The sequence below is a fragment of the Grammomys surdaster genome, unplaced genomic scaffold, assembly GCF_004785775.1.
Source record: "Grammomys surdaster isolate TR1022 unplaced genomic scaffold, NIH_TR_1.0 165, whole genome shotgun sequence".
Lineage (NCBI taxonomy): Eukaryota > Metazoa > Chordata > Mammalia > Rodentia > Muridae > Grammomys > Grammomys surdaster.
Window position 1 is genome coordinate 8,207,473 of NW_021604613.1, and position 13,948 is coordinate 8,221,420.

The 13,948-nt window shown below is 42.7% G+C and overlaps 1 protein-coding gene across 1 annotated transcript in view; it reads right to left on the reverse strand.

Moving 5' to 3' along the window:
• Positions 1-13,948, reverse strand: part of Hecw2 (HECT, C2 and WW domain containing E3 ubiquitin protein ligase 2) — a 203,930-nt gene that overhangs the window by 109,060 nt on the left and 80,922 nt on the right. Inside the window, exons 4-8 of the mRNA XM_028765597.1 lie at positions 13,483-13,558; positions 9,472-9,641; positions 7,384-7,526; positions 3,363-3,463; positions 1,603-2,973 (exon numbers count right to left, since the gene is read on the reverse strand). Of these exons, the coding sequence (XP_028621430.1) occupies positions 1,603-2,973; positions 3,363-3,463; positions 7,384-7,526; positions 9,472-9,641; positions 13,483-13,558 (1,861 nt within the window). The remainder of the gene's footprint in view (positions 1-1,602; positions 2,974-3,362; positions 3,464-7,383; positions 7,527-9,471; positions 9,642-13,482; positions 13,559-13,948) is intronic.

Genomic DNA, 13,948 nt, shown 5'->3' on the forward strand with positions numbered 1-13,948 from the left:
TCTCTCTCTCTCTCTCTCTCTCTCTCTCTCTCTCTCTCTCTCTCTCTGTCTCTCTCCACACACACACACACACACACATACACGCACACACACTTGACTAAAACACACACCTAGGATAGGTGTGCTGGCACATACATAGCTGTAATCCTAGGACTCAGCAGAATGAGGCAGGAGGCTAGAGAGTCCCGGGCTAGCCTGGGCCACACAGAAAGACACTGTCTCAATAAAAAGGAAGCAAGCAAACAATTCAAACATAAGTTCCAAGGCTCTCTCTCCATTCTCTTTCAGCTTATTTCCCACATGGATGTAGGCCCAGAAGAGGCTCCTAGAGAAATGTCTCCAGCATTTAGCCGCCCTCCCCCTGCTCCTCCCTGACTCTAACCTGCTTATAACTAATGCTTTAGGGTCACTAAGTGGCCATAAGATAATGAAAAGCCACATAGGAGTCAGAGGGAAAGAAGGGGATAAGTTTAGTGGAAAAGAAATCACACAATAAGAAAATAATTCCTAGGGCTGGGATGTGCCTCATTCATACAGGGTTTGCCTGACATGAAAACACAAGGCCCTGGGGTCAATGAAAAGAAGTAACTCCTCTTTTGAGTCTGTGCTATTTAGGCACAAGAGACTGTCCTTTCCCCCTTTCCTGCCTCTCTCTAGAGTGTCTTAGTAAACCACTCCTAGGAGTCCTAGGAGTGACCATTCCATAGTCACTAAGAGTCAACACAAATTTTATGTGTGAACTTGCACCTTCAGACTTAAACAGTGCGTCCCTCCTCCTGTTCTACCCCAGTCACACTGACTTCCTGTTCTGGAGCTTTAAGAGTGAGCAGCTTGAGGTACTCCCCACCATCCCTACACACCACACCAAGGTTTGACTGTTTGCCATGTCTCCTATGTCTGTAATAGATGATCCATGGCTTAAAGGCTGAATTTGAACTGAGATCTATGTGCACGGAAATCATGTCATCTTCTTCCTAGCTATGTGAATGGCAAAGGATGAAGTCCTTGCTCTCTCCAGATCTGGACTGAGAGGCTTAATGCATAGCACAAGAAGGGCTTAAGGTACCACACATTTGTCACTCGCTTCCTTATCCTCCCCTTCTTCTTCTTCTTCTTTTTTTTTTTTTAAAGATTTATTTATCTTTTATTTATTTGAGTACACTGCAACTGTCTTCAGACACACACCAGAAGAGGGCATCGGATCCCATTACAGATGGTTGTGAGCCACCATGTGGTTGCTGGGAACTCAGGACCTCTGGAAGAGCAGTCAGTGCTCTTAACTGCTGAGCCATCTCTCCAGCCCTATCTTCCCTTAATCCTTTTGCTAATTGGTGAACCCCAGGGGAGGAATTCACCTCCTTATTCACCTATATATGCAAACTGCACTTCAATTTACATATATGCAAGCCATACATCAACACACATGCAAATTACATACACATACATGCAAATTATTTACATATAGCATATTATATATCTACACATATATAAATTGTGTATCCACATATATGTGAATTATGCATTTACACATATGTAAATTATATGATTTCTTTTTGAGCAGTTGCATTTAAGCCAAGAGTCATGCTGTCTCCTATATCCTACCTCCAGTGGCGCCCTCCTCCTGGGCGGTGGCCCCTTCGCAGGCACCTTGGGTATCTCCAGCATCCCCATCTTCCTGGGGCTGGCTATCGGTGGCAGCAGCAGGAGCTGCAGCGGCTGCTCCCTCAAGACTCCCCCTCCTCTGCCAGACCTCCCCCAGCTCCCCCTGCTCAGATAGAGCAGCAGCTTCAGCACCTGACCCTTCCTCTTCCCTGCTGGGCACTTGCACGGCAGGTAAAGAACCAGGAGTGCAGATGGACTCCTGAGACCCCTCTGTGGGGCCGCTGCTGGTGGGCTCTGCTGCACAGGCCCCATCTTCCTCTTCCTGAGAAGAAAAGGCTGGGGTTTCTGGAAATCGTGCACTCTCTAGAGATGAGCACCGTGTCTCCACGGAGGACAGCTGCGTGGTCACACTCTCATTGCAGGAGCTGTCGGCACCTTCCAGGTCACTCTCTCCCTCGGGTCTGGTACTGGCCTCACTCACACTCTCTGTCCTTGCAGGGTCACTGGGCTCTGTCTCAGAGGACACCTGCGAAGGTTCAGATCCCTGGTCCAGGGACTCGGTCTCACTGGCAGCTCTTCGGCTCCCTCCAGATGTGTCAGAAGCTCCCGCATCCGTGCCACCTGTGGGATGATCTACTTCTTGAGAGCTACACAATTCAGTGCTGCCCTGGTCAGCACTGGGTTGAGGCTCCAGGCTGGCTTCATTTTCATCAGGGGCTGTACTTGACAGCAAGGAGCCATCTGCAACCTCTGGAAGATTCTCCAGCCTCTCTTCTAAGGAAGCAGTTTCATGTACAGAGGCATCCTCATTCTCAACAGGGTTGTCATCCTCTGGTTTGGTCTGAGATGTCAGGCTCCCATCATCAATTCTTGAAGCCCTGCTGCACATGATCAAACCTCCTTCCTCCTCCAAGGAAGATGGGTAGCCTAGGTCTTGCTGAAACTCATGGTCTTCTTCATCTGAGTCTATATGAAGCATCGCATTGAGTCTTGTGTCAGTGGGAAAACTACTCCTCAGTTTGGGAGAGGCTCCCATGGACCGCTCAGAGGAGGAGGCTGCCCCTGGCCTGGAGGGGCCATTGTGTTCAATAGCATCTAAGTAATCATTGAGTGAATCCTGGCGTCCCCTGGGGGGTGAATTTCTTGAAGAAGTAGAAATCAAGTCCTCTGTGTCGATCTCCAGAGTAGAGCTAGTCCTGAAAGAATGCTTGGGGGTCCCATCAGCAACACTGTCCTCAGACACTGGCCCATTAGCACAAATAGTGCTGTCATGATGGCTCCCTGGCATATCCTCATCATCAGAAGGGCTGCCCAGGTCTCCATTCACAGTGTGGACTCCGAGGATGGTGCCAACAGCCTCTGGAGATGCATCTGAATGAGAAAGTGGCACGTGTGAGCATTCAATAGAGACAGAAAGGTCTATTGTCCTCAAACTAACCAGTTTGCTGAGTTCAGTCATTCCACAAGTGACTCTGGGAAGTGTCACTGGCTGCTAGGATTCACTACTCCTTGCTAAATGAGCATCCTGTGTAACATTTGGCATAGGAGGTATAGACCTGATCTCTGTAGACTAGCTTCATAATGCAAACATAATTCTTGGAGTTGTTTTTGCTAAACAGACCTTCCTAAGTGCTTTGAAAGCTGACAGTCACTGGAAGGCCATTCCATTTCCAGCACTGGACACAGAACAATTCCGTTTAAATACTAACTACCAATTGAGTAAGATCTAACATGTGCTTATGCATCTGCGGACATCTCACCTTCGTGAGCAGAAGATGTGACTTCCACTTTAAACTGGAGGTAGCCACTCACGTGGTCAGCCGGGAGTCTTCTGCCAAGGTTGTAGCTGAGCATTTGGTCACTGCAGGAGAAGAAACAGCCCCTTATCCCGACTGTACCTTCACCTTCTTCCCACAGGCCGCCCCCAGTTCCACAGGCTGCCCCTTGAACCTTTCAGAATTTGAAGTAAATACAGGCTCGAGCACAATGTGACCCAGGGACAAAAAGAAAGTCTTATTATAGGAAACATTAAGGAGAGAAAGCAATGTGAGAAAATAAAACCAGGTTGATTCCAGACAGCAGCCCTTTGTGTGTGTGTGTGTGCGCGCACACACATGCTGACCTTACCTTCCTCATGTACAAAATAATGGACAGAAGCTAATGCTCTCATTCTTGAGGTACTAATATATCATATCAGGTACTAACAAGGTGCTCTACAGTGAGGGAGAGTACCAAATCCCACCTCTGCTGCTAGACTGGATCACAACTGGATTGTTGGTGGTCGTCTTAGGCTGTTGGCCAGTCTAAGGATAGAGTTATCCAGCTATTTCAAGTCCATGTCTATTTTCCAGATTCAAATACAAGAAACTCCTATCCTGAGTCAGATGTTTCACGTCTAATTATAGACAAACAAAAGGCTAATCAAATCACACTATTTCTGCTCTCACACTACCCTCTACTGGCTATTCTTGGAAGAGACGCATCTGCACCACTGTACAGTATAGAGCCTCTAAGTCAGCTTCGTAGCTTTGTTTTGTAAACACATACTTAGATATATAAAAAAATTCAGTTTATCAACTGGTAATTCATCTGAACTCATAATCAAGTTCTGAGATATCTCTTTTTATGATGTTGATATTATTGTCTTTGATGCTCAAACATTTTGCTTTCCCACTGAAGTGTTTACTAAAGGACATGCACACATTGCTGGAGGCTCTAGGGATATATTTTCTTTACTCCTGGGCCACCAGGGAGGAAGCATGAACCCTGCTTACTGGAGGAAGACATGAAGGCATAGTTAAGAAGCTACTGGATGGCAGACCTAGGATGAGATACATATTATCCCGCCGCAGAAGCCCCTGCCAGGCATCCTCTGTACTACAAGCTCATTTTACACAGCCTCAGGATTCCAGGCTGCTTTGGTTAGCATTCCTCTTACTGCCATTTTTGACTTGTGGGATACCTGAATGTCATTCTGGCATCAATACTCTTGTCGAACAGGGAGTTAAAACAGGTATTACACGCATATTACACTGGAATGTTCAATAGAACTCCATAACAGCTGCAATTGGCGCAATGGCAGAGACGCGCCTTCTCCTCCTCACCACTGTATTCCTCCATTTAGAGAGCTCCTGACATACAGAAGGGCTTGCACACTAGTGAGTGTGCCCAGCAGCAAACCCTAAGGTCCAGTCTCGACTTTCTGACACCTAGTCATCTAATAAAACCATCATTTTCTTCTCAAAATAAAATGATGGCTTCTCCATTTTTCTGCCAAAAATCACTAGTGACGCCAGTGAGAGAAGATTTGCAAAGGCAATGTTTACGGTAGAGAACGAGTGTTTTATAAGAGCTGTAAGGAAAGGACTGTCCCCACCTGTTTTAGTTACTGTCTCATCTCCAATACCCAACACAGCTCTTGACATTTAGTAGGCACTTAATGTTTACATAATAACTAACTGCCAAACAAGAACCATTACTTGGAAGAATTTTAACTGAGAAAAAACGCCCTCAGTTCAACTCTTCCATATCAAAGTTCAGAAGAGCTGCTTATGCCTCACAGAGCCTCTGTGAAGAGTGTGCTACTATACAGAGTGCAGGGCTGGGTTCTCCTCCTGAGCTTGTCCAGCCCTATCCAGACTCAAGCTGTTTCCTGCTGTGATGTATAATTATGAAGAATATGCTGTACGTTACTATTATGATGAAAAAATGAACAACAAAAGACTTTCTCTAGTTGCCTGAGGCGTTCTCCCACTAATCAGAGAAAATGATAACCATAGGATCACGCCAAGTCTTGTGGAAGGAAGCTGGCCATGTCATGAAAAACGTTATGGTAAACAAATGCTTTAAAAACAGATTAGGAAGTGTAGCTTATCCCTTACAGCTATACCCTGGACATTAGCACCTGTTTCAGAGAGCTGCAGTCCACCACGTGAATAACTAAACAAGTATAGCCCTTTCAAGATGTATTGATTACTCGATAGAAAACAATAATCAGGTAAGAAATATTAACATATATCAGTGTCAAGTACGATTGCAATGTTTTTAGCCTACTCATGGAGAAACATCTCAGTTCGGACACTTCATGAATGCATTTTGGACTTCCTTCCACTACACACAGAACTGGGTTTGTCACTCCTGTGGGTATTCAGCTCTTTAGAAGACTAACTCAAACACCAGAGAGTTCATGGCAGTTTGGGTCACTGACAAGATTGAGTCCTTCCTCGATCAACCTTGCTGTCAATACATGAAATGGATACAGATATATTACTTGAATTAGATGATTATAATTAATATGAATCAAGTGAGAAATATAATAGATTTATTGCAGTTGATTCTCACCATAATTACTCACTGATGATACATGCTAAAAATAATTTTAAAAGTTCTCAAAATATATCTTCTAGAAGCTATAATTATTATCCTTTAAAATAACTGTCATGTCTCAGCTTTTTATCAAACAAACCAAGCTCCTAGAATTTTGTATGCTCTCTTTATTTTGTGTGGGCTGTCTACCCTCATTGTTCACATCTTTCTGAGAGTCAAGAGGAACAGAATCCATCAGAACCTGTGAGTTTGATGGGGCTATAGGGACCTTGTAGTCTGAGTAACTGTTTTCAGATGAGGAAACACAAACCCCAGAAACCTGCAGAGAATGTGTCTCCACAGGGTCAGGTCTCCACAAGCAACCAGTACTCAAGCCAATACTCAAGGTATACAAAGGGCAGTGAATATGCAGGGCCAGCTTCCAGCAGGGAACGACTACAACTTGTGCTCAAGATGTTTCAGAGAGCAGCGGGTCTAGAGCAGAGGGACTGAGCTCAAATCTCGGCTCCACCACCTGTAGCCTCAGAAGCCTCATCTCTGAAATGGGTAGCACCACATCCTCCACCTCGTGGAGTCATTGAGTCTATGTGGACAGGTCCCTGTAATAGTCTAATGATGGACAGGGTAAGAACCCAGTATCCCAGGGGGTTGCTCCCACTACTGCAATGAGGAGGGGGCTCACACTACTGCACATTCAAAAGGTTCTCCTGAAGTGAAAGAAGACACACAAAATGACCTAATGTTGCCCCAGAGTACTTGTAGTATTGAGTTTGCTAGTACTCATGACATAAAACTACATAACAATGGACGGTGGCTCGTTCTAGATCTTTTTTTTTTTAAGATTTATTTATTTATTTTATGTATGTGAGTACACTGTCACTCTCTTCAGACACACCGGAAGAAGACATCCGATCCCATTAGAGATGGTTGTGAGCCACCATGTGGTTGCTGGGAATTGAACTCAGGACGTCTGGAAGAGCAGTCAGTGCTCCTAACCCCTGAGCCATCTCTCCAGTCCCTATGTTCTAGTTCTTAACTACTCACAACTTATATAGACAGCTTACAAGAGTGAAAAACTAAAACTAAGTCCCTAAATAGGTTTGTGTTTCAGGAATAAAGGTAGGCCCTGTGGATGGAATTCATCAGGATAAGATGAGGGTGGAACATTCTCATGAAAGGGTGTCATAGCAAGATTTCAACATGCCCTCAAACCAGCTGAACAACATGAGAATTGTCACTGACTGCTATCTAGGGAAGGGGACTGATACCACAAGGAGGTGTAGCATTGAAACAAGGTATTTTGGGTCCAGAACACTTTATTGAGCATAAGGGCACTTTTATTTTTTAAAGAGACACATTCCATCTCTTATTGGCAAGAAACACCCCGGGACTACCAAGCACCACTTCTGTCTGGGCACAAACTAATCTCAGGATCCCCAAGTGAGAGGCAGTTACCCGACAGCCTGCCGTTCCAGCAGCCTCTGCACGGGAATGGTTAGTTTTCCCAGGAAGCGTTTGATGATGGGCCGACTCTTGGCAAATTTGTCTTTGATTTCAATTTCTAAGACATCAGTCAAAAGTGCAAAAAAGGAGTATTTCTGAAATCAAAAAACATACAACATGTTGGCTTAGAAGACAAATGCAACATCCTATCATATACAGAAAATGGTATCTCTTAAACTGATGGCACATAGAGTTCACACTACCAGTCACTGTCAATCCTGTCCTCAGGTAAAACTAACAAAAGTCACAAAGACTCTTAAAACAAAAAGAGTTTAAAATCTAAGTGGCAACAGAAATCCTTTCACCTAATGATACACTTCCTTGGTTTAGTAGTTACAGGCAATAGCATCAACGATTAAATTATGCATAATATATTCTACTGAAGTAAAAGGGAAAATCAGTAATACTGATCCTGTTTCTATTTACACAGTTGACCTCAGTAAACTATGGAGGCAGGAAGTGAGTATGAGTCACAGTACTCTTCCTTAACAGTGTCCCAGCAGCTACAGCCAAGTGAACAGCAATAGCCTGCTTAACACTTAGGCGGCACTATGTTTATTTAGTATAATAATTGAAGTTCTCCAAAGGGCAGAGGAATTTCACAGTCTGCTTAATGGAAAATAGCACTTGCTAAGAATATTAGCATCCTGCCTCTGAGTAGGTAGTCACATTAATAGCTGAAGCTCAGTCTGTTGATCTCCAGAGGTAGAGATGATTAAACCATACTCTCAGCTACCTCAGCTACCCCACTGGGTAGATGCACACTGTTCAGCAGGCCGAGGATGAGGTCAGTGTACAGTGTCTCACTAGCACATGTGGTAACCCTGCCTTTGCTCACGGGCAATGCAAAGAGGGTAGATATGAAAGAGGAAAGGGGTGTCATTGCTAGTTTTGTTATTGTATCCACTATGGCCTTTCTAGAGCTCATACTTTAAAGTATTTTATATTTTCTAGGCTTCAAGTCACAGTAGATGAGGTACTATGACTTTAAGAGTCATTTGCCATTATGACATCATGGTGTTTTAGAACAGGTGTGAAAACAGAAGCAACAATCTGCCATTCAAATAAACACAGGGTGTTCAATGACAAGCCTTTCCATGCTCCAGTCTCATATTTTGTGAATTATCTCTCTCCAACTATATACCTCTATAGCATTGTTAGAACATACTTCTGCAGCTAAAACATTCAGGCCAGATTTAACTAATTTATGCATCTCCTTCAGAGGTAAAAGTTTGGCTAGAACATTCTAGAACCGGGATGCAAAGCCTGGATGCTTGAGATACAGTGGGAAGTCTCTGCTTGCCAGTGAGAGGGCATGCCAATCTCTGCTCGTATTTGACTCTATGTAGCTCTAATGAGAAAGCCCTTTGCTTGATTCCACTGATGTGATACATTAGGAAGACAGGCAACAGAGTCGCTGTGAGAAACTCTCAAATACCAATCAATACAATCTGCCTTCACTTGGATGCTGGCTTCCTGATGGCTCATCTAGAAAGAATCTGAAAGTTCATGAAAACATTTGCCAAAGCCCATAGAGAAAGAAACTCCTTTAATTTGGACTGAATACATACTAGAGCAAAAGGTTAGGAAACATTAACTACAAGCCAGCTTTTCCCCTTTGCTTCAGGCTCTACTGTGCTTTAATCCTTCTGTTCTTATGAAAACCTTCATATAGTTTGTTCCTCATGAACTTTTTGCATTACATTTTATTTTAAAAAATATTAAGATATATATTTATCTCAATTATTAAACCTGTAGCACACCATAAAGTTTTACCCTAGAAGAGAACAATTCAGCAGTCTTATTATACACCCGGGTCTAACAAGAAGGAAATAGCTCGTATGCAGTGTACCCTCCCTGCAACAGAACTAGGCATCTGGAGCCACTGTGCCCACACCATTAACAGCTCAAGTCTACACAGAGTTCAGAGGGAAAAGACAAACTCACCTGTCAAGTACTGTCAAGCACAAGACCCCCCTGACCTCCGACACTGCACCTTCACACCCTCGCCTCCCCCTACCCGAGCCACTGTCCTTGTACCTCTCTGTGCCAGATTGGATTGGTGGTGTTACTGATGATAGTGGATCTTCTCTCCTGCCCGTGGTGGGCACAGGTAGGAAAACTGCTCTTCTTCCCTGGCTGAATGGACATCTTAAGATAAGGGTCAGGATTGAAGAACATCCCTTTCTTGAGCCCAACTGCCCTGAGATCTTTAAAGAACGAGAGAAAGGAGAGAGGGGAGAAGGAAACAGAAGAGAAGGAAGGCAGCAGGTAGGGGGAAGCAAAGAAGAAAGAAGAGATCCAGACATCCTGGTTAGCACAAACAGCCAAGTTCTTAACTAAAGTTCTAATCCAAAGCTCTAGATAGTTAGGAGCCAGTGACACAGCAGCTGAATTAGTCATACTGTGCACATAAAAAGATGTAGCCACACTGTGCGCCTATAGAGAATGAATGGCAAGTGGGTTGTGGCTGTAATTCCAGCAGAGGGCTTTCCAAGGTGGCAAAAATAATGCCAGCCCTTCTTCATCACCTTGTGCCCCTACAGGTGGAACACTTTTCACCCCATGTGCTTGTGGGTCCTCACCATCTTTTTCCTGGTGCAGTATGATTGGTCAACCAGAATGGAAGAAAGCTCTGCATAGAACTTCTTAATAATCAGCTTATAAAAACATGCATATATGTAAAATTATTCATATCTATACTATATATGCATGTATGTGTATTGTATATGTGTATGTATAAGTTTAAACCAGTTTAACTTAAGATAGAAATTTAAAGCACAGACTCATCTTAAATGTCATACATATTCTATAATGAATCCAATATATAAATGCAATTATTTTAAATAGTTCTTCAGTTATTTTTTAAACCTATAAAGTAAATATTCAAGGAATATCTTATAACTTACCTTATATTCACAAAATGTTTTATATGACACAAGCTGCTAAAATTCTTAGCTGGAGTCTGCTCAATGAGGAGATATTTTAGCTGTCAGGCTACAGGTACACAAAGGTCTAGAACTAAAGCTGACTTAGCTGGGCCTATAACACCTTTCGGAGATTATTGGTATGGTTAATGTAGCTCTGGGGCTAAACCATCTTGAAAGCTGTGGAAGAGACTACATTTTCATGTGTTTCAGATCAATCTGGAGGTCTTCAACACTCCAGCATAGAGATCGAGTCTGCACAGGGAGACCTGTATGGGCTGGATCAGCTGAGTAAGAGACACTGTGTTACAGCCCTGAAATATAGGACAACCTAGGCCTTGCGTTTTATGTATTCCTCAGAACTTACTCTCAGAAAGGAATGGACTGGAGCACAAGAATTCATGGCCTAGATGAAAACAGACCAGGGCTGTCTAATGACACCTGGTCAGCAGTGGAAAAGGATACCACATTAACAAATACGAAGATATTTAACAGTGAGACCTCATGTTAACAACACTCAGTGAGATATAGATTGATGGCTGGCCTAGAAACCATCAGGAGAGGGAAGGGCAAGCAGGGAATGAGACAGATACTCTGTGAAGGTGCTCTCAGCTCATTATCCCAGGGGTCCCAGTTTTTGATGCTTGATAAACTATGCAGTCATGATTAAATGCAGATTTGCAGGTGACTGTTCATTATTTGCATGTTTTCTCTGTTAGTGTAAAACACCCCTGAGAAGAAAATGCAGCTCACAAATGTACTTTCTTGTCTTTCCTGAGTACTCTTCCCTCAGACTCAAGCCAGATTGATAGCCTCTAGACACTAAGATGCAAGCAAGGGATCTCCTTAGCAAATGCAGAGTCTCATGGATAGAAACAGCTGCTACAAAGTCTGACAAAGCTAATTCATTCACAGACAAATATTCCTTTGAACAAAAAAGCATTCTGCTACAGATTTAAGATACGGTGAAAAAGGTATCAAAGTTAGACAACCTTGATACCAACTCTTGTCCAATGAGACACTGCACAGATGGATGAATCTTCATCAATGCAGGTGATAAACTGCCAAGCATTTGTAATCTGGTGATGCAACCCCCTGAATTCATCTCCTTTCTGTTCTTGCTATTTTCCTTTGTTTCACTGTTTATGAGTAATCCACAACACATAACAAACCAAAGAAGAACTCAAAGTAACAAAGGCATGCATGCTAAATTCCCTGGTTCAGCCTTATTATAAGATTTAAGATGTTAATCGAGACACACTTTTTGCTGAAGCTGTACAGTTCAGTTCTCGGTCTACTTCCTGATTCTTAGATAATCAGGCATAGTGCATTTGCAGGCAGCTATTCCAGTATGTAAATGCTTTCAGACAAATATCGTCACTCACTGTCAGTCTACAACAGCTTTAATTGTTTTAGAATTGATGTTACGGAATTCTGCTCATCTCCTCTGATTTTCACATATTTCTGTCCACTCAGCAAATGTCTATCTAGTGAAGAAAAATACATCACAGGCAGCCAGCTTCTATGTGAACAGAGGTGGAGTGACACCGACGATGGAGTCGCTGATGTCCTAGAGTTTATTTCTTATTTTGAGGAAGATATCCTATGATTTTACTTTCCAGATAGTAATTCTCCTGCAGTGAATTAACAGCACTCCTTCTGAATACAAAATCAATACGTGACTGCCATGTTTAACATGATGTACAGCAACCCATCGCTCAGTAACTCTAAACGAAGAGATCGACAGAGTGGAGGCAACGGTCAAGCGCTAATGGTCCCTATTATCACCAGAGGCTTCACTCTCTATAGCGTCCCTAAAACATCCCAGGTCTAAAGCACAATCTGTCAGTCAACACGTCTTCAGGAAGCAGTGTCAGAGCTAGGCAAATGATACCATAGATGAAGGTATTTTAAAGTTATCTTACCCTGATACTTTAAAAATACCAAAGATCCCAAACAAAATATATTTACTGGCCTAATCTGAACCATAAGCCACCCACCAGGTGACAGTTTCTAAGATTCATCAGGAAGTTGAAGGAAGGAAAGAAAAGGAGCCTTCAAATGAACAGCCTCACAGGAAGTGAAACAGACCACTGAACAAAAAGACCACACCCAGTGACGGGTGGGTGTGCACAGCCTAGTCTGCTGTGACTGCTGTGGGCCCTGGAGGTGGCTGCTCTCACGGTCTCACTGTTTAGTTCCTCATCCGCAGTATTTAAGCAGTGAAGAAAACAGAGTCTCACTTATACTTCAGACATGCTACATCTACAAGAAGTTTCTTTACAGAGTCAGGTAAACTTCAGGCTTTGTATAACTATCACCCAGTTGTCCACTTAAACTCCAATTTAAGCACTGGCTTTCTTAGAACATTCTTGGTTTTATAACTTCCAATTCATTCTTGATAGGTCAGTGGTTTTCAAAAATTTTTGACAGTGCCCTAGTGCCCAAAATAAATTTCTCCTTTTTATGTTGCAGCCAAGCACACACATATATTCATATGTATACTTTTTGTCTCAAAAATGTCAGTTTGTGTAAGCTGTGTCTTATCAAGTCACTTCCTCTTTGGTAGTAAGCTCCACTTACTTCAATGTTAGTTTGAACTCAGTCAACCTCACAACAAAACAAAACTCAGTCTGAAACAGCGCTGTAACCAGATGGTTTGCATGCAAGCAGGTGGGTATGTTTTGCCAAATAGAAAACCATTATCTTGTTACTTATTAAATTAATTTTTTAAATTTCATAAAAACAGCTATTTGCACTCGAATTTTTTATGTGCGATCATCACAGAAAAAAAAAGTATGCCTTTCGTTTTTTTTCTTCAAGCCTTCAAACTTCTGTTCTTTCTCCAGTTGAAGTAAGCACACAGTACTTTTCACATACCTTCTGTATGCTCACACACTCACAGTCCATTCTGCATGAGAAAACCTGGTAAAAAGAGTATGTTCTAAACATAACAATCATTTAATTTTATCACAGTAAGATATCTTTCACTTTCCAGAAGTATGACCAAACGAACTCAGTATAAGCTGAGTTATTACAGGCACGTATGATTCTGTAGAAAGAATGATGATGCCCGACACGGAAGCCACACAGCCTCAGACTGGAGGCCACAGCAGACACTTACCTGACAATGTGAAACTGACAAGTTTCCTAGAGTGCAGGCTTCCTGAAGCACCTCCTTCCATGCCTTCTGCCCCCATCTGAGGAGAAAAATGTCTGTGAAATTTCATACTGGAATCACATTATCTAGCGATCCAGGGACCCTCATCTGTTTGGACTTACAGTGAGGTTTTTTTTTTTTTTTGGTAAAAATGCATTATAATGCATGTCTTCAAGTTTCAAATTTTAGAACAGATATGCAAATTAGATTCCAAAATATAGGGTCAAAGGTTCATATTTAATCTTTACCCCACTAAAAATATGAACTTTGAAATCTTTCTTAGTATAATCACCCTACTTTACTGCATGTTCTGTCTTTAATATGAATATAATTTTGTATGGTACACATTCCTATAACCAAGCATTCAGGAGAATCAGACAGGAGAATCATAAGTTTGAGGCCAACTCTGTTTCTGGGTCTCCCTCCCTCC